At 46.6% G+C, this 25,815-nt stretch overlaps 2 protein-coding genes across 2 annotated transcripts; both read right to left on the bottom strand.

The window, feature by feature from the left end:
* Nucleotides 1-1,050: 1,050 nt before the first annotated feature.
* Nucleotides 1,051-6,042, bottom strand: LOC105206658. Its single transcript, XM_026141173.2, has one exon. It carries the CDS (start codon nucleotides 6,040-6,042, stop codon nucleotides 1,051-1,053), a length of 4,992 nt encoding a protein of 1,663 aa, XP_025996958.2.
* Nucleotides 6,043-9,041: 2,999 nt separating this feature from the next.
* Nucleotides 9,042-10,678, bottom strand: LOC120358923. Its single transcript, XM_039454806.1, has 3 exons — nucleotides 10,300-10,678; nucleotides 9,803-10,071; nucleotides 9,042-9,230 (listed from the first exon to the last, which is right to left on the bottom strand). The coding sequence occupies exons 1-3, from the start codon at nucleotides 10,676-10,678 to the stop codon at nucleotides 9,042-9,044; spliced, it is 837 nt and encodes a 278-aa protein (XP_039310740.1).
* Between the last annotated feature and the right edge of the window lie 15,137 nt (nucleotides 10,679-25,815).

Below are 25,815 nucleotides of genomic sequence, written 5' to 3'. Positions count from 1 at the left end.
TAGGAGACATTTATAACAAGTCGGAGCTCGACGGATCAGGTCACTGTTCGCGCGCCATGTACAATACGACTTTTCTCGCGATCGCGGATTAGCTTGCCGGGTCAAGAAAAGAAGGAACTCCGACTTGTATAAAAATAAAGAAAATATTTATTTAATAGAGTCTGTGCGCGAGAGCAGCGAGCATTCGCGAGTGAGCGCGGCAAATACACGGGAAGGTAGAGTAACAGTCAATAACTCGATTGTTTAACGGAGTTAAGAATATTTATTATACCAGAATAACAAGAGTTAAGCGTCAATCGAATAGAGAAGTCCGTATGAAGGCCCGGGTCGGCAATGAGAGTTCGCTCGCGTCCGATATCCGTATGTGTAAGCCGATCGAACAATTATTCTACGATTACTTAATGACTCGAGAGCGTGCAAAAGACATCTGAACTCGTCCCCAAGTACGCGCGCCTTATAAAGGCGATCGGAACCTTCTAGAAAGATCCGGCGGGAAACTCAGATAACAACAATCCCATTGTTCCGGATCCTTCTAGAAGGATCCTCAGAGTTTGACGAAAACATGTTTATTTGCATTGGAAGCGGCCGTTTGATTTCTCGAACGACCGTTTGACTGCCGTTCGGCAACGGCCGTGCTCCCGCGCGCTCGCGTGCTCGTTCGCGCACAGCGGTTCGTCGCGAGCGGGAAACACAGCACGCGAAAGCGTTCCTTTCCCGCGCGCCGCTCCGAACATTCCTGCCCGCCTCGCCCGAGATTGGGCAATATGTTCAGGCTGACAATGAGTCGGATGACCTATGAAATTTTGACAAACGAAAATTTTTAATTCTATTTACAGACAAGAGCTCATAATGATAAGGAAACGGCGCGCGTCGCTAGTCGAGGGTCTCCTCGCTCGCCTCGTTCTCGCTGACCGGCAGCAAAATAAGTTTTACGATCGGTCGAGTAAATTCTGAGGCCGCGGTACGGACAGTGACAATGCGAATCTGTCCGTCTTCCCCGCGATGCACTTCGACGATGCGCGCAAGTGGCCATCGCGCCGGCGGCGTATTTTAATGCCTGATAAGACATAAGCGTCCGACGCTAAAATCACCGACTCCCTTCAACCACTTCGGTCGGTGGATGAGAGAGTGCAGGTATTCGCGGGACCATCTCTCCCAGAAATGATCCCGCATTTGCTGCAGAAGCTGCCATCGTGTGAGTCGGTTCACAGGCAGCTCCCGCAGCGAGGGCTCCGGCACGGCGGTCAACGCGGATCCCACCAGAAAATGTCCCGGCGTGAGCGCAGCGAGATCCTCCGGATCGTCGGACAAGGCTTGGAGCGGGCGCGAGTTTAAACAAGCTTCCACCTGGGCGAGGAGGGTGCTCATTTCCTCGAATGTCAGAGTCGAGTCACCCAACACTCGTCGCAGGTGGTGCTTAAGCGACTTGACCGCAGCTTCCCAAATGCCGCCAAAGTGCGGCGCCGACGGCGGGTTGAACCGCCACTGAATTTGCTCGCTCGCAAGCTGCCCGACGACTCGGCCTAAGTCCGGACTGCTCGCTGCAAAGAAAGCTCTTAACTGAGCGTCGGCGCCGACGAAGTTGGTACCGCAATCGCTTCGAAGGGTCCGGCAGAGGCCCCGGCGGGACACGAACCGACGCAAGGCCGCCAAGAAGGCATCGGCGGAGTAGTCGGACACTGCCTCCAGGTGAACGGCTCGAGTGGCAAGGCACACGAAGACCGCGACAAATGCCTTGTACGCTCGATGTCCTCGCCCCTTGGTCGCTCGGAGCAGGATCGGCCCGGCATAGTCCACACCGGTGTCGAGGAAGGGCCTCCCTGGAGTCACCCGCTCCCGCGGAAGACTTCCCATCAGTTGCTGAGGAACATCCGCCCGCCATCGCACGCACTTGACACAACGGTGCAACCAACGCTTAATCACCGCTCGTCCTCGAGGAATCCAGTAGCGCTGGCGGACTACCCCTATCGTCGTCTGGACTCCACCGTGCAGAGCTCGCAGGTGACATGCCTCCACCACCAACCGGGTGAAGTGAGATCCGCCAGGAAGAAGCACGGGGTGTTGCTCGTCATAGGCGAGGAGCGCGTGCCTCAATCGGCCACCAACTCGGAGAAGACCCTGAGAATCACAAAAGGGGGTCAAGCGCGAGAGGGAACTGGAAGACGGAAGAGGAAAAGATCTCTGAAGGGCAACTAGCTCGCTTCGGTAGTGTTCAAGCTGGACCCGCCGGATCCAGATCGTCCTCGCCTCCTCCAGCTCGGGCGTCGTCAGCACGTCAACCTGATTCCCCTCGATCTCCACGAAAACAGCTCCCGGAACCCGCTGCCTATACCACCAGCGTCGGCACCATGCCGTCACTCGCAGCAGTCGGTTCAGCAACGAGAACCGTAGCAGCTCCTCAGGCTCCTCCACCGGAACAGGCGCAGCCTTGACGGCGTGCACCCGAAGTCTTTCCTCAGGCAAGTCCTCGTCGTCCGGAAGCGGCCCGGCAGTAGGCCATGAAGATGACTCCGCCTGGAGCCATGGGGGACCCCGCCACCAGAGAGGATGCGCCACTAGCTCTCCCGGTGGAAGTCCACGGGAGGCACAGTCCGCCGGGTTGTCCAGGCCAGGCACGTGGTGCCACTGCGCGTCAGCGACCTGGGTCTGGATCTCAGCGACGCGGTTTGACACAAAGGTCTTCCACCGCGTCGGGTGACCGCGGATCCATCCCAGGGCGACCGTTGAATCCGACCACAGGTGTGCGGGCGCCTGCCCGAGGCCGAGAGTGGAGCGGACATGGGATGAGAGCCTCGCCAGAAGTGCAGCCGCGCACAACTCCAACCGGGGCAACGTCACTGGCTTGATAGGCGTCACCTTCGTCCGGGCGGCGACCAGACAGGTCCTCCAGGAGTCGCCGAGTCCCGTCCGCAAGTAGAGTACGGCGGCGTAGGCGCGCTCGGAGGCGTCCACAAACCCGTGAAGTTCAGCGTCGCCGCGCGCCGGACAGATCTCCAGCATCCTTGGAACTCGAACGCTCTCCAGCAGCGGTAGCTCGTCCTCATAGGAGCGCCAGAGTCGCTCGGCCGCTCCGTCGAGAGGATCGTCCCACCCGAGGCCCAACAACCAAGTCGACTGGAACGCGATCTTGGCCCTCACCACGGCCGGCGCCAGCCAGCCGAGAGGATCAAACAGGCGTGCTGTGAAGGCGAGAACCGTCCGCTTGCTTACCATCGTCAATGATCTCGCCGGAATGGCGAAGGAGAATTCGTCAGTGGCGGGATGCCACCGCAATCCCAGCGTCCCGTGCGTCTCGTGCGGCCTCCAGTCTCGCAGCTCCTGCTGCATACGATGTTCCACCGGGACCTCCGCCAGGATCTCCGACTCGTTCGCGGACCACTTGCGTAGGGGGAAGCCGCCCGCCATACACAAGTCGGTCAGCTGTCGCCGGAGCTCGATAGCCTCCTTCTTGGTCGGTGCGCCCGTCAGGACGTCATCCATGTAGGCGTCCTCGCGGAGAGCGCGGGATCCCAGGGGATAGCTCTCCGCCTCGTCGTCGGCCAGCTGGCGCAGAGTGCGCATGGCCAGGAAAGGCGCACACGCTAGACCGTATGTCACGGTCGTCAAGCAGAACTCCGCCACTTCATCCCGGGTGCTGCACCGCCAAAGGATGCGCTGGAGATTGTGGTCCTCTGAGTGGACCAGGATCTGGCGAAACATTTTTTCCACGTCCGTGGCGAGGACGTAGCGATGTCGTCGCCATTTCAGCAGGACGTCGGCGAGAGGAGGCAGCAGATTCGGGCCCACCAGCAGGCTCCGATTCAGCGACTCGCCAGACGCAGTCGTCGTGGACCCGTTGAACACTACGCGCAACTTGGTAGTAGAACTTGCCTCCCGCAGGACTCCGTGGTGAAGCAGGTAACTTGTCCGACCTCCAGGCGCAGCATCCGCGCGAACCATGTGTCCGAGGTCCTCGTAGGTTCGCATGAACCCGACGTACAACTCGCTCAATCGGTCGTCGCGAGCGAGTCGCCTCTCCATACTGGTGAGAGCGCGCAAGGCCGCGCGCCTCGTCGTTGCTAAATCCGGCAGCGGCTCAATCACCGGGAGTCGCACGACGTAGCGACCGTCCTCCCGTCGGCGGTGTGAGCGTCGAAAGACATCCTCGCACTCCTGGTCAGCTGGAGTGAGGGGTGAGGGACTGGCGGGCAGCTCCTCCTGCTGCCAGAAGCCCCTCACTAGACTGGTGAGCTCCTCGTCGACTCTGCACTGCAGGGTGAGTGCTCGGGCGGGAGGCTCAGCAGAGCCGACTGGCCCCGAGAGTATCCATCCCAATAAAGTCCTCTGCGCTGTAGGTTGACCGCGACCACCCTTCCTCAGCCCAGATTGGAGGATGGACGCGTAGACGTCGGCTCCGAGGAGGATTTCCACCGGATCCGCGGCCAGGAAATCCGGGTCAGCGAGAGTCAGTCCCCGGAGATGCGACCAGACGCTGGGGTCTGCACGCACGCCGCTGTCGTATAGCGTCAGTCGCGGGAAGACGTACGCCGAAATTGACATCGGTGAGCCGCCGTCACGAGGCGAGACACGCAGAGTGACAAGGCCGCGCGTGACGCCTGTCCGCACGCCCCCCACTCCGTACACTTCTACTGACGACGCCGAACGCGGCAATCGGAGACGCTGTGCCAGGGACTCCGACACCAGCGACGACTCCGATCCTTGATCGACCAATGCCCGCGCGACGTGGTCGACGCCGTTGCGATCGGTCACTCGAACGCGCGCGGTAGCCAGCAGCACGGCCATCGGGACCGTCGGCTGCGGCCTCGCGAGATGGGACGTCACCGCCGCGACTGCGGTGAAGGCGTCGTGCAAGGACGAATGATGTCGCGCTCCGCAAGACAAACAAGACGTCCGCGACGGGCACTCGGTAAGCTTGTGCTTACCAAGGCAGTTCACGCACAATGCACTCGCGTCGACGTATTGCCTGCACTCGACGGCCGACTTGCCGAGATACGTTTCGCACTGACGCAGGTAGTGCTCCTTACTGCACAAGAAGCAGCGGCCTCGCTGACTTCCCGGTTTGCTCGTCTGTAAGGAGTTCCTTTGCCTCGACGAACCCGAACTAGCTTTCGCCGAGCTAGCATCGCACTTGGAAGGCGCCAACGATTCGAGAGTTCGCATTCGCTGGCTGACGAACTCCAGGATCTCCTCGAGGGACGGAGGCTCCGTAGTCTTACTGAGCTCCGTCTCCCACTCGCGCCGCGATACCGGATCGAGGAGCTCCGTGATCAGCTGGACGGCCAGGTCGTCACTTTGCGTTAAGGGCCGTCCGATCCCCTCTAGAGCACCGACGGCCGTATGCACGCAATGGTAGATTTTACGTAAATCTGACGCGGACTCACCCTTCATTTTAGGCAGCGCCAGCAGTCGCGCGATGTAAGCCCGCACCAGGAGGCGCCTGTTCTCATAATGGGCGATCAGCGCCCGCCAGGTGCGTTCAAAGTTAGCGCCCGTCGTCGGAAGCTGTCGTGCCACCTGCTCGGCCTCGCCCTTGAGGCTTGTCTTCAAGTAGTGGAGTTTCTCCACTGGCGTAACCGCATGGTTGATGACGACCAGAGACACAAAAAGGTCGCGGAAGGCCGGCCAGTCCTCGTACTTCCCGGAGAACTGCGGGATTGCGATGCGCGGCAACTTCGCCGCGGCAGGTGCCGCGACCGCGACAGCGGCAGCGGGAGCGACGCCCGGAACGTTCTCGGGACCACGCATCACACTCAGGTCCTCCAGGTACTGACCCTTTTGCGTGTGGTAGGCGATGTCGGCCTTGAGCATCAGATCTTCCTTGATGTAGTCGTGCTTCGCGAGCTCCTCGCCGTACTCCAGGAGGAGTTGTTCATGGCGACTCATGAACTTCGCCCAGTAACCCTCCAGAGTCTGGAGGCGAGCCTCCAATAAGCCGATCGTGACCTTGGCAGCTCCCGACTTCATCATATTGTCGTAGGAGCGGGCCAGAAGCCCATACAGATCATGCTGCGCCTGCACCAGATCTTCCAATGGATTGCTCATCTTGTCTCTCTCGCGTGGTCTTGACCGCAGGCAACGCGACGCACTTCACCTTCACAACACTCACTTTTTACTCCGGCACTGGTGAGAAAAATCCGGCTCGAAGGACCAGCTAATGTGCGCGAGAGCAGCGAGCATTCGCGAGTGAGCGCGGCAAATACACGGGAAGGTAGAGTAACAGTCAATAACTCGATTGTTTAACGGAGTTAAGAATATTTATTATACCAGAATAACAAGAGTTAAGCGTCAATCGAATAGAGAAGTCCGTATGAAGGCCCGGGTCGACAATGAGAGTTCGCTCGCGTCCGATATCCGTATGTGTAAGCCGATCGAACAATTATTCTACGTGCGATTACTTAATGACTCGAGAGCGTGCAAAAGACATCTGAACTCGTCCCCAAGTACGCGCGCCTTATAAAGGCGATCGGAACCTTCTAGAAAGATCCGGCGGGAAACTCAGATAACAACAATCCCATTGTTCCGGATCCTTCTAGAAGGATCCTCAGAGTTTGACGAAAACATGTTTATTTGCATTGGAAGCGGCCGTTTGATTTCTCGAACGACCGTTTGACTGCCGTTCGGCAACGGCCGTGCTCCCGCGCGCTCGCGTGCTCGTTCGCGCACAGTGGTTCGTCGCGAGCGGGAAACACAGCACGCGAAAGCGTTCCTTTCCCGCGCGCCGCTCCGAACAGAGTCTCTGTACACTCCGTGTTATATATATATATATATATATATATATATATATATATATACGAGGTGTGTTCAAAAAGTATCGCGAATTTTGAATTTTCGCGGGTTACGTATATTCGAATTTCGATCTTTTTGTGGCGTTATGTTGGTACTCATGTCTCTCACTTATGCCGACAAGCTCGGCCATTTTGAATGTTCACTTAATTGTTGACAGCTGCTTTGCTTGCACGTGTTTTGGATCGTCTTCGATTTTTACCTATTCAAAAAAATGGATCAAAGAACCTGTATCAAATTTTGTGTGAAAAACGAAATTAAGTGCGCGGATGCATTCCGAATGTTGACTGTGGCATACGGAGAAGCTACCTTGGACCGAAGCAACGTTTATCGGTGGTACAAAATGTTCTCAGAAGGCCGAGAAGATGTGAACGACGAAGAGCGTGCCGGACGCCCGAGCACTTCAACAACAGACAAAAAAATTAATGAAGTGGAGAAAATGGTATTGGCCAATCGTCGAATCACCGTTAGAGAAGTTGCTGAGGACCTAAACATATCGATTGGCTCGTGCCATTCGATTTTTATCAATGATTTGGGCATGAGACGGGTCGCCGCGAAATTCGTACCAAAATTGCTCAATTGCGACCAAAAACAGCATCGCATGAACATTGCTAATGAGATGTTGGACTCTGTCCGCGACGACCCAAATTTGCTCCAGAGGGTCATAACTGGTGACGAATCGTGGGTTTATGGTTATGACGTGGAAACCAAAGCTCAATCATCTCAATGGAAGCTGCCGCACGAACCAAGACCGAAAAAAGCGCGCCAAGTTCGGTCGAATGTGAAAGTTTTGCTGACAGTTTTCTTCGATTGCAGGGGCGTGGTGCATCATGAGTTCTTGCCACAGGGTAGAACGGTCAATAAGGAATATTACCTGCAAGTTATGCGCAATTTGCGCGAAGCAATCCGCCAGAAACGCCCGGATTTGTGGAAGAACAAAAATTGGCTTTTGCACCACGATAACGCCCCTGCTCACACATCGTTGCTTGAGCGCGACTTTTTGGCCAAAAACAACACACTAATGATGCCGCAGCCACCGTATTCCCCAGATCTGGCCCCCTGTGACTTTTTCTTGTTCCCTAAACTGAAGAGGCCCATGAAAGGACGACGTTACGCTACGCTTGACGAGATAAAGACGGCATCGAAGGAGGAGCTGAACAAGATAAAAAAAAATGATTTTTTGAAGTGCTTCGAAGATTGGAAAAACCGTTGGCACAAGTGTATAATATCTCATGGGGATTACTTTGAAGGGGACAAAATAGATATTCATGAATAAATAAATAATTTTTGAAAAAACACAAAATTCGCGATACTTTTTGAACACACCTCGTATATACGAGGGCTATTTTTTAATTTACCTCTGATAGCGCTGTAATAAAAAACAACAATGAATTTTTATAATGTGTTATTTATAAAAGTTATATACATACTTAAATCATTTTTCGATATAACCGCCATTTTGATTCAAACATTTTTCATAGCGAGTCACGAACTTTTTTATACCCTTTGCAAAGAACGTTTGTCCGCTTGTTTTTGTAGCCAGTTTGTCACGCCGATCTGTAGCTCCTCATTTGAATTGAAATGTTGTCCTCCTAGTGCCTTCTTCATGTGAAGGAACAGATGGAAATCACTAGGCGCCAAGTCCGGGCTATACGGCTATGATCGAATATATCCCATTTGAATTTTTCGATAAGTCGTTGCGTCGGCCCGGCAGTGTGAGGTTGAGCGTTGTTATGCAGCAAAACAATTTCCGATGACAGCATTCCTCTCCGTTTGCTCTTGATTGCTCTGCGCAATTTCTGCAGCGTTTCACAGTATCTGGCTGTGTTGATTGTTGTTCCCTGTTCCATGAAGTCGACGATCAAGATTCCCTTTTGATCCCAGAACACGGTAGCCATCTGCTTTTTGTTTGAGAAGATTTGCTTACATTTCTTTGGCTTGTTTGGTGAATGGCTGTGCATCCACTGTTTCGACTGTTCTTTTGTTTCTGGATTTTCGAATTTGACCCACGTTTCATCCCCGTGACAATCTTCTTTAAAAATTCCCCTTCATCATGGTAACGTCGAAGAAACATTACAGCCGAGCCCATTCGCCGAGTCTTGTGTCCGTCAGTCAGCATCTTCTGGACCCACCGCGCACATAACTTATCCACGGTATCCACGGTTTTCCGTAATAATCTTATACAGAGAAGATCATGAAATTTGAGGAAAGGTATCTGTTAGTTCAAAAATGGTGAAGCGACGCCGTTTACGAACAACTTAATCCACTTGCTGAACGATGGTTTCAGTTATCACAGATTTTCTTCCTCTGTCGGCCTCGTCGTGAATGTCGGTACGTTCTTCTCGAAATTTCCTACACCAATCACGCACCACGCCGTCACTCATGAATTCATTACCGTACACACGGCACATTTTTCTATGAATTTCAGCTGCATTATTTCCTTCGGCCTGCAAAAAGCGAATAACGGAACGCACTTCGCACTTGGCAGGAAACTCGATCATAATCGACATATTTAAACGCTCGCTGTCTGATTCTCAGTAACAATGGCATTCTTATCAATAATGGGCAAACAGGTAACAGTGCTACCAACTTAATTGCGCAAGAGCGGGTTCTGTATTGCAACTAGGAATTTTGTACAATGTAATCGGAGATTAATTAAAAAGTAGCCGTCGTGTATATACACTGCCGCTCATGGAAGTTCGGACACCTCTTTTATTTTCGAAAAAAGGCTTAAAATACTGTAAAATAAACGAAAATACAAGCAAATCAGAATGCATTATAATATTTATTATTTTGAAAACATGAATAAATAAACTAGTAATGGATAAATAAACATTATACGAAATAAAAGTTAAACTTTCTTTTCATCAAAATATCCCCCTTTAGCACTTAATACTGCACGGACAATGCGTGGCATTCTTTCAATTAATTTTATAAGCGTTTCGCGTTCAAGATTGTTCCATTCTCTCTGTAAGATGTCCCAGAGATGTTGCTGAGATGTTGGAGCTTCTCTTCTTACTCGCCGATCAAGTTCGTCCCACAAAAGTTCTATAGGGTTTAGATCAGGACTTTGAGGAGGCCATGACATTAACGTCAAAATGTTATCTCGTTGAAGACCTTCTAGATAATTTGTGCACAATCCTGATGTATGCTTTGGGTCATTGTCGTGCATAAAAATGAAATTGTTACCAATTAATCTTACTCCTGATGGAACTGCATGTTGCTCAAGAATATTACGATTCTGCTCTTTTCTCATAATTCCATCAATCTTAACTAAATCTCCTGTGCCTGCGTAAGAAAAACATCCCCAAACTTGAACAGAACCGCCCCCATGCTTCATAGTTGGTAAAACACAATCCCGCATGAATTTTTCGTCTTTGGATCTTGTTACGAAAATTCGTCTCTTCTGTCCGAATATTTCAAATTTGGATTCATCTATCCAAAGCACTTTCTTCCAGTTTTCCACCGTCCATTCTCGATGCGTTCATGCCCAGACGAGACGCTTTAGTCTATTACCTCTTCGCAAAAGGGGTTTTCGCACAGCAACGCGTCCGTGTAAGCCAGCTTCTTGTAATCGGCGTTTTACAGTGCTTACAGAAAGTCCTTTATCATGTCCGCGATTGAATTCAGCAGCTATTTCTGGTGCTGTTAACTTGCGATTGCGTTTGCTTATTAACTTAATATGTTGATCTTCAGCATGAGAAGTGCTTCTCGATGGTCCTGGGCGATTGTGATCCTCTAAACTTCCTATATATTCAAAATGATGAATAGTATCTGTAACCGTTGACTTTGGAATTCTAACTTTTTGACTGATTTGCCGGATAGAATAGCCTTCTTCGTAAAGGGTAACAATCCTGGATCGTGTTTCAATACCGATTGGCTTTCCTCGTGGCATATTTTAGAAAAAAAACTTAAACTCTATGAATTTAATTTAAGTAACCTTAAAATAATGCTTCTGAAACAAACAAGATGAATTGAGAGTGATTAATTGTACTTAAAGGGATAGATAGTGAAACAGATAAACTATTAGAAGTAAAAAATTCCATTGATTCTCTAAATTAATATATTTTAAAAGCTGCTTTGAAATTTATGAATTATACTATTAATATTCTGATAAATAAGGGCACTATATTTTGGCATATAAAATTGAAAATAATTTACATAACTTTTGTAATTGATATTAACATGTACACAGATACTCTAAAGTATATAAGAGAATAATGTAATAGCTGTTTTGTAACGTTATAATTTTTTAAATAACCATTTACTAAAATTTATGCAGGTGTCCGAACTTCCATGAGCGGGAGTGTATATATATATATATATATTATTATAAACGAAGGAAGTTGACACCTTCGAAACTCGTGTTCCCCGATACGTTTATTTACACGCGGAGAGAACTTAAACTAAATTATAACGCTTGTGGTGTCATTTGAAGTCTTATATACTAATGTGTTAGAAAACTTGAACTTAAACAAGAAACGCGGATCTTACAAACTAACGCTCGGATACAAAATATTATAAGAAAACGCGGACTTAATGCTAACGCAACTTAATATCTAACGCTCGCCTGAGAAAGGGACAAAGCTACGCTCGCTACGCTAAGAGGGCGTTCGGTCGGACGAAGAATGCTCGGAACAATGGATATCCGAAGAAATTTCCCAAGGAAGGTCCGGCGGGACTCCTGGGGAAAAGCGTCGTCGCCGACCTGGGATATTATTAATTCGCTCTGAAAACAAAAGTAAAAGTTAAGAGTCAAAATATAAAATACAAAACAGGTAACAGGTATAGGACGGGTAACCGGATACGCCCGATATCAGGAGGCCAAGAACGCCCGGCACAGAAAACCAAAAGCAGCTGGTAACGGGTAACCGAAGACACCCGGCAGAGGAGTACGGAATAATTAAGAACACCAGGTATTGGGAGGGGGCGGATCCCGATAACGCACGGTGCAATAGCCCATGTCCCGATAGCACACGTCAAATTTAAAATAATTCCCGATAACCCACGTCTCTTTAGCACACGTTCCGATAACGCACGAAGTAAAACACGCACCTGTCCGATCACACACGTCTTGATAGCTCACGTCTCTATAGTGCGCATCTCGATAGCTCACGTCTCTATAGCGCACGTCTCGATAGCCCTCTTTAGCGCACGTCCCAATAAACCATAAAGTAAAAAAAGCGCTAAAGACGTGGGCTATCGAAACGTAGGTTATCAAGATGTGCGCTATAGAGACGTGCGCTATAGAGACATGGGCTATCGAGACATGCGCTATAGAGACGTGGACTATCGAGACGTGCGCTATAGAGACGTGGGCTATCGAGACGTGCGCTATAGAGACGTGAGCTATCGAGACGTGCGCTAAAGAGACGTGCGTTATCGACCAGTCGTGCGTGTTTCTTTGTGGGTTATCGGCACGTGTGCTAAAGATACGTGGGTTATCAAGAATTATTTTAAATTTGACGTGTGCTATTGAGACGTGTGTGATCGGGCAGGTGCGTGTTTTACTTTGTGCGTTATCGGGACGTGTGCTAAAGAGACGTGAGTTATTGGGAATTATTTTTAATTTGACGTGTGCTATCAGGACGTGGGCTATCGCACCGTGCGCTATCGGATCCCGTTCATTGGGAGGCCGCGGATGGCCTGCGTCAGGAAGCCGAGAACACCCGGCACAGGAGTGCGGATAACCGAGAACGCCCGATGTCAGGAGTGTTCAGGAAACTGAGTACACCCGGTATAAGAAAACCGAGAACACCCAGCCAAGGAGCTCCAGGTACTCCCGGAGTGTCGGCTCCGGTGATTTGGAACCGACTGGTTGCTCCGACCTGGTTCCGTATTTATATGCTCGGGACGCTCACGCAGTTGAACCCACGCGGCTTCCTTACTTTTTGGCGCGCAGCCACGCGCACGTGCTCGCGCGATGCTATGCGTGACGTCACGCGACCGGGCGCGAGAGCGAACGAGACAAAGAATGATACCGACGTCACGTGGCCAGACGAGAGAGCGAGCGAGACGAAACGATATTTCGCGATCGGGCGTGCGAGCGAGAAAGAAATATAATTTACCCGCGTAACGATGCTATCGTTACAATCTAACCAATTCCTACTAAGTATCGGTTTTGAAATACATTCTCGGACGATGATAATTGGTAAAGTATTGACCGAAGTATTTTTATTTTCTGAAACTTCTACCGCAATTTGTCCGATAACTTTCAATCTTTGACCTGTAGCTACACTTAATGTTAGATCGTTTCTTTTTTTACTAACGACTGTCCTTTAAAGTGAGATGAGAAGTCTCTTAAGCACATTACAGTAACGGCTGCGCCTGAGTTTACTTACAGAGTATTGCTAACGTTAGTAACGCAATTAAGATTGAGTCCGCAGATACCACAGTCACATGCGATCTCTGATGATGTGTGTTTGTTCGCAACACAGTTAACCTGTTTGTTCTTCTCTCCCCTGTAGGTTTTGTCGAAGTGACCTTTCTTGCTGCATTTGTTGCACGTAGCTTTCCGGGCCTTGCATAACTCGTTGTGCTCCTTGTGCCAAGGTTTGCCATATCGGTAACACTCCGAGGTTTTATTTATTTGTGTAAGATTCTTGCGCTTTTTTTGATCCCTTGTATTTAGCTACGACCTTGGAAATGTTGCTCTCTTCTTTACCCGTGATAGACTTTGTTTGAGTCGCCGCCAACTCCATGGAAATTGCAATTTTCGACTTGTTAAACGAGATGGTAGATTCTGCTAGCAGCTTTCGTCTTGTGTGCTTGTTTGAGACTCTACATACCAGTTGATCGCGCAATGCCTCATTTAAAAAATCACTGAACTCCCATGGCTATGCTAACTTTTCAAGTTCAACGCAGAATTGCGTAACGGATTCCTCTGCTTTTTGCAAACGTTTATGGAATTTGTAACGCTTGGCGATGATGCATTTCTGAAGGATGTAGTAATTTAGTAATGCAAACTTTAACTCGCCGTACTCTTTTTCTGACAGTTTCGCGGGCAACACACTGTTTTTCAGAATTTCGTAATATTTAGGATCGATAACTGTTAATAACAAAGGTACCTTATTCGCATCTGCTATATCGTTCACTATTAGATACTGCTCAAAACGTTCTATGTATGACAAAAATGGCTCGCTTTCTTCATATTCAGTGATAAATTCGACATAACCTTGCGCGGCACGTGTTAGATTAGTCATTGCGTCTTGATACTAGCAGAGTGAACAATGTACAAAAACTAACGTGTAGATCGTTTATATCTTGTCACCAAGTTGCTGTTTATTAAGTTAAAGTGATGACCACAGAGCTTCCTTGAATTGTAATATATTTATTTAATAATGTACAATGCTAACGTACAATGACTCGCACGCTCAGGCTTGAGTTCTCTCTGTCTCTGACCAAAAGAAACCAGGCGCTCTCTGAGTCGCGCTTAAGCGTCGTTTCTATGTGCTTAAGCGTAAACTCTGTTCCGAGATATCGCACGAATGATGAATCTGCTACCACTACTCATACCGGTGGAGGTAGAACCGGACATCATCGTTGTGCTGCATTTTGCCGTACACGTCAGCCGGCAATATAAACCCCGACTGGAAAATCGCAAGTGGCATCTGCGCTTCAATGGAAATGGCTAATTAAGATCATATAAGGAGAAGCCACAACACCGGTCCGAACACTAATACAGAGGCCCCTAAGTTCAAGTCTCCATAGGAAGGGAATGTTGTAACAATGCGCTTCTGCATTGTTTCTCCCTCGAGGAAACTGTCCTCCTGTCCGGTCGAACCCCCGCCAGACAGGCAAACAGGCGCTGTGCGCCATTAAACATTTCACAACCGCGCATTCAAACGACTCAACGAACGCGCCGATATTGTACGAACTCTGCGCGCACTGAGCCGCACGCTCCTGGTGTTGGAGCAACGAAAAAGTATACGTGCGAGCAAGAACGCAACACCGGTCCGATCTTGAAGCAGCGGAAATGCTGTATTCCGAGGGAAACCGAATTTCACCCGTGAATCCTCGACTCTCCGAGATCGAATTATATAAGGGGGACGATCTCGTAGAGAGATCGACTCTTTTCTGATCCTGCTTCCGAGCCAAAACAAGGAAATCCGTGCGGTAGAACGAGCTCTGCCACCGTCGAAAGATCTCGACGATTTCCAATCCCGTTTCCTTCCAAAGCGTCCGAGGAATCCGCGTGGTAGAGTGAGTTCTGCCACCGTCAAGAGATCTCGACAATTCCGCCGTCTTCCGTCCTACATACAAGAGAGACCAGTTACCGCAGTGGAGCAAGCTCCGTCATGGCCGAAAGATCTCGGCACTGGCTATCTCTCACTCCGACACCGGAGTCCTCGACAATGACTGTCACCCAGAGGGTAGAGAGATCTCTGCCTCCATTGAGAGATCTCGAGGCAGCCGTCGTCATTGTATTATCAAGTTCCCTACTAAGGGAATTCCGCGTGGCACCTGTCGCGAGTCGCGAGACAAAATTCTAAGAAGCGCACCGGCGTGCCGTTTATGCGACATTCCAACGCGCGCACGCCACATCCCGTCTCACAACCGCAAGCGTAAACATCTCGAAAGGATATGCGCCGTCAACGAACGCGTATAACTGAGACAACGATACCGCACCGTTTCCACTCATCGACCGCAATCCGCATGGAAATAAAGCTCTGTAAGTAGCTACCGCCGCAATGTAAATTTTTTATTACCAAGCATCATTCCATCCTTGTCGAGACAAACACCATACACGGTGTTTATAATTTTCTCTTTTCCGCCACCGCTGAGGAAATCTCCGATGTACTTTTAATACAACGGACCCAAATGCTACGACAACGTTTTTTGACCTTCCAATGTTTGCATCTGAAGTGCCTGAAGTTAGTTGAGTTAAACAGATGTTTCGAACAAATCGTCTGTGGTTTTGAAAACGTCATTCGTTGATTTTGCAGCTCTAATCGTACGCGGTGTGGACGTTATCACTGGTGAGTCCAACGTAACGTTTGATTGTCTTAAACGTTTCTTTTTGCTTGATGTTACTTTTGACAATTCGTAAGATGCGCCGCCGCCGCCGTCGCCGTCGTCGCCGTCGTCGTTGTCGTCATTGTCGTCGCTGTGCCTTTGTTCCTTCTTAGTATTTTTCGACACTTCTGCCTTGATATTTTTAGTCTCTGTCTTAATCAGCTGAGATTCATCAACGATCTGTTTCAGAGGTTCAATGGGCTTGAAACGTTTCTCCATTGCAATATCCTTCTCAATCTTACCGTATTTTACCGTATCTTCTCGTATCTTACCGGTTTTCAGAGCGCGATGCGGATCGACTTGTTCGTCTTTTCTATCTCCATCGCAAGTTTCTCACGTTTACGAATATTAGTCATGACGAACGTCTTTGCCCAAAATATCGAGAACGATATTTACCGTTTCGCGGTACCGTTTCGCGGTACCGCAAACTCGTTAAATCCTTTTCTATAGTATCGTCCATTACTAAGACGGCTGTCCTTATCTGTCACTAGAAATCTGTACTTGCGCGGCCAGCAAAACGCAAAATTTATCGTACAACATGTACGATAAATGTCGGTATAACGTGATACGATACATGTCGGTGTTAACGTGATCGTTGTAAACGTGTTTCAAGTTGGTACCATCCTGTTTAAACAGGATTAGGAGATTAGCATTATCGCGTAATAGATGTTTAGATATCCTCGCGTACGTTTGACACAGGTAAAAACAATCGACATTTGAGAAGCGGCCCATTGAAAAGTATTCTCTTACTGCATCCTGCTTATCGCATCTAACGTCATCGAAGACGAAGATAGAATTCGGACGCGCCTTGCTCGGCGGAATAACATCGCTATTATTTGAGAACGTAAACTAGCCGATTTTGTCGATCGATGTCAATAGATTTTCGAGATATTAATATTTAGACTACTGCAGCGACTTGGAATATACATAAACATTCTCGAAACTTACTCTGTATGGAATCTCAAGCAAACTAGTCAGAACATTAGTTTTGCCGCAATTACTTGGCCCCGCAATTATAGTGCGTATGGTACTCGGTAGCATTTCGCCGTGCTTCCGCAACAGCGCGCTGAACGAACGATTTGCAATGTACTTTGCCAAGGGAAGTAACACATTGTACAGTGGCTAAGTGAAGAAGAAATGCAATAGGTACGTTTCGATATTCTAACAGCGTTTATGCAACGTTATGCGAGTAACTTTGTTTTTTCTTTTACAGCATTTCGTCGGAGCGTTGTACGGTGTGTTTATTAAGCAGACGTTACACTTTGACAGCTACGAGTTACAAGTTTTCGGAGATTAGAATTAACGTTAAACCACCAAGTTACGTGAAGATTGCCATAGGAGATCATCAAGGACGAGAACTGATACTGTCTCTCGAAACGTGGAAAGAACTCTACGAGCATCGATGGAATATTTTTGAATTAATTCGAAATAACTACAAGGACAATTTTATAAGCGTCGAGCCGTTAACAATCAATGTTAGTGCGATGAATGACGTTAGGCACTTACGTCTCGAATCTTCAAACGTGTACATGACAATGATTAAATCAACGCTACGCCGTATGTTTAGTCTATACGAGTGTATCGACATAATGTTCGATTGCTTGGTTAGAATTGTTGATACAGTCGATGTTAAGTACACAAAATTTTTAAACATTGTGTCCACTGTAACAAAAAAAAAGCGATACGCGAGAGCAATATCTTCGATATACGTCAACTCGTCAATTGTGAGCTGTTAGTTTTATTTTCTGTTACATAAACAATGTATCCAAAAACAAGAAGCCATAAAAAATTGTTTATTAAATTTAATTTAAATTGCAACCTTTTTATTCTTTCTCTTCCAAAAATCCACAGTTATACATTAGTATTAACCCTTAAACACATAAGTGGGTCTGAGAGACCCTATATGAAGTTTTGAACGCTCGCTATGTGAAAACGGAATGAGATAGGAAGTACGGACCAAGACGAAAAAAAAGTTTGAAATCTCCTCTTTCGATTGATACGGTTGATCAACTTTTTTGGTCAACTAGAATTCGAACGGCACGGCAGCAAAGTTTTCTTAGGGTCAATGCGACCCATATAGTGTGTAAGTGAAACCTTTTTAGTGAGTATTTTACATAAAAGAGCTGGACAAAATACGTTCGAACAGGTCGGTTTGCGCATGTTACTCGCACATACTCTGTCTAAAGTTGGAATACTATAAAATGCCGTAGAAAAGGAAGTTTTTCCGAAATATATAATGAAACACATCAATTTTCAATTTTAGACACGATTTAATCAAAAATACCTCATATTCGCCTTGTTATATAAGTACATTTTTTAATAGAAATGACAATGATATAATTTTTTTTTGAAAGTATGAATGTTTAGCTTTAAAACGCCGTATTGTAAAGTTCTTCAAAGTTTTTTGTTGCAAAGATATGATTTTTTTTTTAAGTGGATTTTTAGATGCCCAAAAGTACCTCATATTCTTCATGTTACATAATTATCTTTTTTAAAAGGAATGACTTTGCCAAATTTTATTTTGAAAGTGTGACTCTTTAGCTTTAAAACGCCGTATTTGAAAGTTTTTAAATGTTTTTAGTTGCGAAGATATGATTTTTTGAAGGAAAAGTGGATTTTTGACCAATTTCTCATTTTTGCTTAATGGTTTTTCTTTTATAACTTCACAATAAATTATTTTTCGGCAATGCCGATTGTGCAGTTACACTCCTGAGATTTTGAACTTTTGTTTTAAAAAAAAGATCTTAGAAAAATATTGATTGTGATCAAAGTTATAGCTTCTCAAAATTGAAAAAGTCTCCCAGACCCAAAAATGTGTTTCCGTATTTTACAGGATCGGAGTGTTTAAGGGTTAATACCGCGATATTTTTGAAATGTTTTAAGAAAAGATGCAAGTATATGCGAGTAAAGTCGGGCTAAAACAAGCGTTTCAAGTGCTTAGTCATCTAATGTTACTTTGCTCATACTTTAGACAAATGGTCGAGATAGGTCGTTTGTTTATATGATGCAGATCTCCTTACGAAGGACCGCATGGCTCTTAGCAACGGAGAATGCTCTCGGCTTTTAAGTCTTAGTCGTACTCGCGCAAGAATAAGATCGTGCAAAAAAAAATCATAGGTTACGATCCGTGTATTCCCATCTTAGATTCGTTTCCGGAGATCAAATTAAGCTTGGTGGCTCCTGAGCCTGTTCCTCCTGTCGGTCTCCGCGAGTTAGCGCAGCATTTTTATGCCTTTGCTGCTTGTCACGGTATACAGATTCCCAGTCGTGCCGAACGTGCCAGGATGCTGCAGGATGTACCAGCCGTTTGTCGTCGCGCCAGGGCGTTGCTTCCGCTGCGTGTGGATAATGACAATGAGTAGGCCAATGTGCCTCTCTTCGCTGGTGGACAAGATCGATTTATTCCGCCTCTAGTTGGCCGCGGGGATGGTCTTGCCTCATATAGGCCTGCCTCAGGATTTTGATCGTAACGTTGTCCTGTATTCGGTGGGATTTTCTCGCGTCACCTCGAGTCACCTTCCGAGGTTGCTCCTCATAGCCGGGGTGCTATTCTGGATTTATTGCGTCATCATAGGGCCCAAGTTCAGGTTCAAGCTAAAACTTCTCAAGATCAGGCTCCGGTCGCCGAACCGCCTGCAGCCCGTGCTTTGCGTTTTTGACGCCACGAGACTCGGAGTAACTCTAAATGTGTCCTTACGATAGTTTAGTGCAGTTTTTAGTGTGTAGTTTTTATATTGTTTTTTATTATAGTGTGTAAGAGCTATGACTACATATAGTAACTAAACCTTTACAAGTAACTTTATAAATAGATTTTTCAATGTGAGGGGGAAGATTCTTTCTGTGGAATTCTTCATTATTGGTAAGTTTTTTCTTTCTTGTAGTCTATATAAGCTTTAAATCGATTGACGTACGTTAGGACCTTTCTCCGCCCTATTTTTACTGCGGCAGCGGTGATGGACAAAGACAAGATAGAGGACGGGTAAATTTTTTAAAAATATTTATTATTTTTCTTTTGTTTATTTTGCGCGGCGGGTGGTGGCGTCAGACCCACGCGCTTTCGCAAAATTTGCCGCGAGTATAGGCCAGTTCAATTATTTTTTCCTTTGTCTGCGTATTTCGCGCGGCGACGGCGAGCGGCAACGTTAAGCTCGCGCGCTTCCACGACATTTGCCGTGAGTGATAGGCTAGTTTAAATTTAGGCCCTGAGGGTTTCTTTCTCCCATCCCCCTCCCCCATGGTTACCTAATTATGACTCGTGCATAAGTATGCCGCCAACAAAGCACCTTTGTTTTCATAAACATGAGCCGGAACACTGCCCTTGTTTATCAAAACTGATAACGGTGCAAGTACGGGCGTGAATCATACACCCGCAACCTACACACCTCACCCCCCCCCCTTGTTGCTCCTGGATTTAAACCAGCCTAGATATTCTACTGAGGTTGTTATATAAATACGCAGTAATTTTATTAAAAAATTATATTTATAAGAAACTATTTGAGATAATATTTGTTTTCTACAATACATATGTAAAATTCATGTTTTCAACAAAATATCAATTCAATAATAATTGTCTGAATTGGCACGGCCCGACGGTTTGAAATTGTCGAATTGCGTGTACATATACTGCAAAAATTAAATGTGTCATTTTAGCTAAAGTTTCTTTTTACACATTTAATAAATAACACAATTGATTTTTGCAGTGTAGTGGCTCAGCAATTTCAAACCGTTGGGCCGTGCCAATTTAGAAAACGACGCGTCACTTTTTTCGCCGCGCGCCATTGCCACCGAGCTAAGCGCGATGGCGTGGCGTCATCGCACATTGACTCAGACGTTTTATTTTTTAACTCGATAATTATAGCAAATATCGTAAAATGGTATACTTCTTTGTCCCTTTTCATTTCCTTTATGTTTTCAAAGCGGTAGGTTTCCTATTTCCTGGACACCCTGTATACACATATATTGTGACGTGACAGATTTTCTGCTTCACCACTACTTCCCTTTGCCTAGGCGAAGCGTGAGTGCATGCCTATGGCCGGGTCAGGCACTCAATAAGATCACATTTTCCTGATAAAACTGCAGGACGATTTAAAAATTTTGTTTTCATTGCTACTTAATTTTTTATGTAATTGGGCACCTCGACAAACCTCAAGGAAGAGAGCAGTCACCGAAGGATGCCAGTGGCAGAAGAGACGCACCCGCAACCGATGACAAAAAACCGAGAAAGTCAACTTACGGCAAAATACAAACGCCGCGACGGAAACTTGCCGGCATTCCGAACCGAATGGCCAATGGACGAACGGCCAAGACAAGGACTGTTAGATGTCGACTGACGATTTAGAGCAACTTGAGAGTAAATCGCTGAAAAGAACAAGCGTCAGTGACCCCGAAAATTCCACGCAGGGAGTGACGACAGTGTCGAACGGAGTCGGAAACCGCATGACATTTGCGGAAACCCAATGTGAAAACGGTCTTGACGCTGCCAGGACAATGGCAGATGATAAATTGGAAGCGCTGCTACTGCGCACTCCGGATAAGGGCGTGTACATCAAACGCGATTCTCTTCGTTTTTGAGTGCAGACCAATGTAGTGAGCGAGCAAGCAAGTTCCGGACAAACGAGCGAATATCGTGGGGAACGACTATCGGTGAGAGCTAGAGCGAAGTGTTTGGCCCAGACGGCGTAATTTCTGACGTGCTCGAGAACTACCGGCCCGGGAGAAGAGAAACTGCGTCGATTAGGTGACCCTGTCGTTGTGTAAGCCACAAGCGGACCAAGCCAACATACTCACGTTCTGCAGTCGTGCGCTCCTTTTGTATTAGTGTTCAAGTTGTGTCCACTGCATGGTGATAGAACGCGTAGTTTAGCGATACAGGGGCAATTGATCTCAAGCACGAGGAGTTGTCTTGCAGGTTGACGGCTGCCGCAAATTGCGTCACAAGTCCCACCGCGGAAATCCCGGACAAGCGGCTCCTCCGGAAATCCGCAAAGTCTTCGTGCACGTGCGCAAATTGTGTCGCTGTCGTGATCATAGCCAATGTACCTGTTAGAGTAGAATACTTTATCGCACTCCGCAATAGCGTTTTTTCGTAGAGTAGCCTGCATAATTTTCTCGCGTTTACTTTTTTCTATCGTTTTCCATGATTTGAGTGGTAGACGATTTTTTGTAATTTGCTTGCGTTTGTTGCTGTTGTACGTATATAATCTCTTTGCTACTTTTGTTGCACTTATCTTATTGTGAAAACTTTTTCGCGTTTATTTACTGCGTGTAGGATTTAATTAAATTTAGTTACGCCGATTGCGCTGTTCTTGCAGATTTCCTTTATTTGCTATATTTGATTAATTTCTTATTTTTGTCTGCTTGCTAAAATATATCTCTTATTATCATTTGTTGCTTCGGTCTTGTTTTGATGTAATTTCTTGTCTGCCTATTTTCTTCCTCACAAGAGCTGTCTGCTTCGCTCCTGCTTTCTCCGTCTTGCCCTCTACCGCGTAAGGGAGCCGGCCGCGTGCGAGTGACGATATTGTATTTTCGTGTACGTCGGAAGCTATGTAACTTTTACCTGTCCAGTATCGTGTAATTGTTGCGATATTTGTACATGTTGGTCTTGAATCAGGTAACGCAACCTGTAATTGTGTCTAGCATCCAACTTATAGAGATTTGGTTAAACTTTGTATTGGTGCAAATCGTCGTCCACGCGCGCGTTTCGTGCAACTTTAACATTTTTTTAATCGCAACGTTCGTTAACGCTCTTGAAAGAAAAGTCGTAAAAAAAATATATATAAGTAATATATATAGGTAATATATATATATATATATATATATATATGAGGGTCATTCAATAAGTAACGAGACAAATTACTATTGCTTAAAAACGGTTTATTGAATCAGTACAAAACTTTGGTTACTTTTCAACATAGTCCCCAGCAACACTTATACACTTGTCCCATCTTTCTGCTAATTTGTAAATGCCCTTAGCATAAAATTTTTTGGGTTGATCTCGAAGCCACTTTTGCACCTGATTTTTTACCTCTTTATTGGATCAAAAATGTATCCCTCGTAGACCATCTTTAAAGGGTCCAAACAGATGGAAATTTGATGGGGTGAGGTCGGGGCTGTAGGGGGGATGTGGAAGGATCTCCCACCCCAGTTTTTGAAGTTTTTTTTTTGTCAGCTTTGCCGTATGTGGACGGGCGTTTTCATGAAGCAAAATCACGCCTTCAGTCAAGAGCCCACGGCGTTTCGTTCGAATTGCAGGTCTTATCTTGTTTTCCAGCATGTCACTGTAATACTGGCTGTTGATTGTTCTTTGGCCTTCAAGAAAATCACAATAAATTGGCCCCTGAAAATCTCAGAATACTGTAAGCATGACTTTACTGGCAGATGGGTGGGTCCTGAAATTTTTCCGAATGGGAGAAGTCGTATGCTTCCACTCAAGGCTCTGTCGTTTTGACTCTGGCTCATAGTGGTGGATCCATATTTCATCATACGTTACAATTCTTTTGAAAAAATCTTCTCCTTCAGTTGAATATCGATTTTTCAACTGTTGAATGATTTGAAGCCGGGTTTCTTTGTGAGCGTCCGTGAGTTGTCTGGGCACCCATCTCGCACAGGTTTTCTTGTACTGCAGCTTGTTGTGAATAATGTTATGGACAGTTCCAACACTCGCGTTTACTTTTTCACTTATCAGTTCAACAGTAATACGCCTATTGTCCCGAATTAACGCGTCAATCCGAGATTCGAGAGAGGAAGTCACAACTTCGATCGGTCGTCCACTGCGTTGCTCGTCAGAAACTTTTGTACGGCCACTTTGAAACTGTTCTACCCATTTGTAAACGTTCGAACGATTCAAACAATTGTCTCCATACACTTTTAACATTCTTTCGTGGATTTTACTACCTTTCTCACCTTCCGCGACTAAAAATCTGATCACGGCACGTTGTTTTTCCACGGTGCAATTCTCGGAGCGGACTCGCCATCGTTAACTGAGTAAATTTGAGGTTATGTTTACAAAATATGATTGAACAGCTGATCAGATGTTATCGCAAGGTTGCCAACTTTATGTCCTGAAAGTTTCATATGGATCAATTCAGCCGTTTTTGAGCAGTAGTAATTTGTCTCGTTACTTATTGAATGACTCTCGTATATATATACTATATATATATATATATATATATATATATAGGGTCTAGAGGTTGTGCACCTCAGGACTGAATGAAGCGACGTGACCTAAAAGGTAACTATGTAGCCTCTCGTCAGTCAAGATCGTACTGCGTGATGAAGAATCACACCCTACAAGAGGTGACCCTGTTAACGCAGAACAGTACGGATCTAGACCGGAAGGTCGATAAACGTTCCTGGTGAAGGGCAGCAGCATTCACCAGTTCCAATATGGGGCGCAAAGAAGAAACTCTGGGATTGGCTCATCATTGGACTCTCACGGGCGGAACTGCAACAGTATAAAGGCCGTGGAACTGCGATGCGGAAGGCAGGAGGGAAACCACCGCATTATCTTCCCCAGGATATCCATCCGTAACTAATCTTGTAATGTTGGAAAAATCTAAACAAACGGCCTCCAATCCCGGGCAGACCTTAAATGGTCAGGAGGTGCGAAGAATTTCCCGGTTTCAACTGAATAAGAAAGTTAGGATAGCAACGTGGAACGTTAGATCCCTGTTCGCAGCAGGAAAACTTAGCAACTTAATCCAAGAAATGGAGAGAATGGGAATTGATGTCCTCGGAGTCAGCGAAGCTAGGTGGCCAGGCAAGGAAATGATTAGGCAGGGCAACAAAACATTCTACTACTCGGGGACAGATGAGACGGAGAGTAGCCACAAACATGGCGTTGGTATTCTGCTGAGAAAAGGCACAAAACAATCAGTGAAAAACTGGGCACCAATTTCTGAGAGAGTCATCCTTCTTCAACTGGTTGGAAAACCAATAGACATCAACATTATCCAAGTATACGCCCCCACAGCAGATAAACCGGATGAAGAAATAGATACCTTCTACAAACACATTGACCAAGCACTAAATGCAACAAAGCCGGATGAAATAACCATAGTCATGGGAGACCTCAACGCAAAGGTAGGCATAGGCAGAATCGATTAAATAGTGGGCGACCATGGCTTGGGACAAAGAAACGACAGAGGAGATAGGTTGGTCCAGTTCTGCGGAGAGAATGCTCTCGTTATATCAAATACATGGTACAAACTACCACCAAGACCTCTATACACGTGGAGATCGCCACAGGATAATAGCCAACAAATAGTACGAAACCAAATAGACTACATAATGATCAATCATAGGTTCAGGAACTCCATCACTAAAGTTGCCACAATGCCAGGGGCGGATATCAATTCTGATCATAACCCGCTATGTGCGAACATCAGATTACGACTAGCAAAAGCTAAAAGAAAGAAGATCACAAGTGCTCCTAATGCCAAACTGCTCAAAAACAATCAAACAAAATCGAAGTATGAGAAGCACCTAAACGATCAGCTCTCAGGTGTTGTCCAGACAGATGACATTGAGGAATGCTGTATCAAGAGTGCTTTGGAAAACTCGAACAAGACCTTTTTACAAGAGAGGAAGGCAAGAAGCAAAAAGATGTGGATGACTGAAAAAATACTAGACCTCATGGAAGAACGCAGACAGTGCAAAAATCGTAAGAACATGGAGGGTTACAGACAATATCAGAGGAGAATCCGTAATGAGATAAGAACTGTAAAGGAAAAATGGCTGGAAGAGCAATGTGTAGAAGCCGAGGGTCTATATCATATAGGCGATAGCTTCCATCTCCACAAAAAGGTAAAAGAAATAGCCGGACTATATAGGAAGAAACCGATCACATCATGGACGAACAGGACAGAATTATACTAGAGCCAGACAAACTGTTAGAAACATGGAAAACATATACAGCCAACCTGTTTGACGACAACAGACCGCGGAGCATACACACACTGCTGGATGGTGAGATACCATCAGGACCAAGCATATTAGAAAGCGAGGTCCTTCATG

The sequence above is a fragment of the Solenopsis invicta genome, chromosome 11 (assembly GCF_016802725.1).
Source record: "Solenopsis invicta isolate M01_SB chromosome 11, UNIL_Sinv_3.0, whole genome shotgun sequence".
NCBI lineage: Eukaryota > Metazoa > Arthropoda > Insecta > Hymenoptera > Formicidae > Solenopsis > Solenopsis invicta.
Note: the sequence above shows the minus strand (reverse complement) of the source record. Positions and strands in the feature narration are given on the sequence as shown.

Bases quoted from the DNA above. Each gene is read 5' to 3' on its own strand.
- LOC105206658 (XM_026141173.2), bottom strand. From the start codon at position 6,042: ATGAGCAATCCATTGGAAGATCTGGTGCAGGCGCAGCATGATCTGTAT.
- LOC120358923 (XM_039454806.1), bottom strand. From the start codon at position 10,678: ATGCCACGAGGAAAGCCAATCGGTATTGAAACACGATCCAGGATTGTT. The intron at 10,072-10,299 runs GTAATAGACTAA...TTTCTTACGCAG, and splicing joins AAAACCCCTTTTGCGAAGAG to GCACAGGAGATTTAGTTAAG. The intron at 9,231-9,802 runs GTAAGAAGAGAA...CGCTTTTTGCAG, and splicing joins GGGACGAACTTGATCGGCGA to GCCGAAGGAAATAATGCAGC.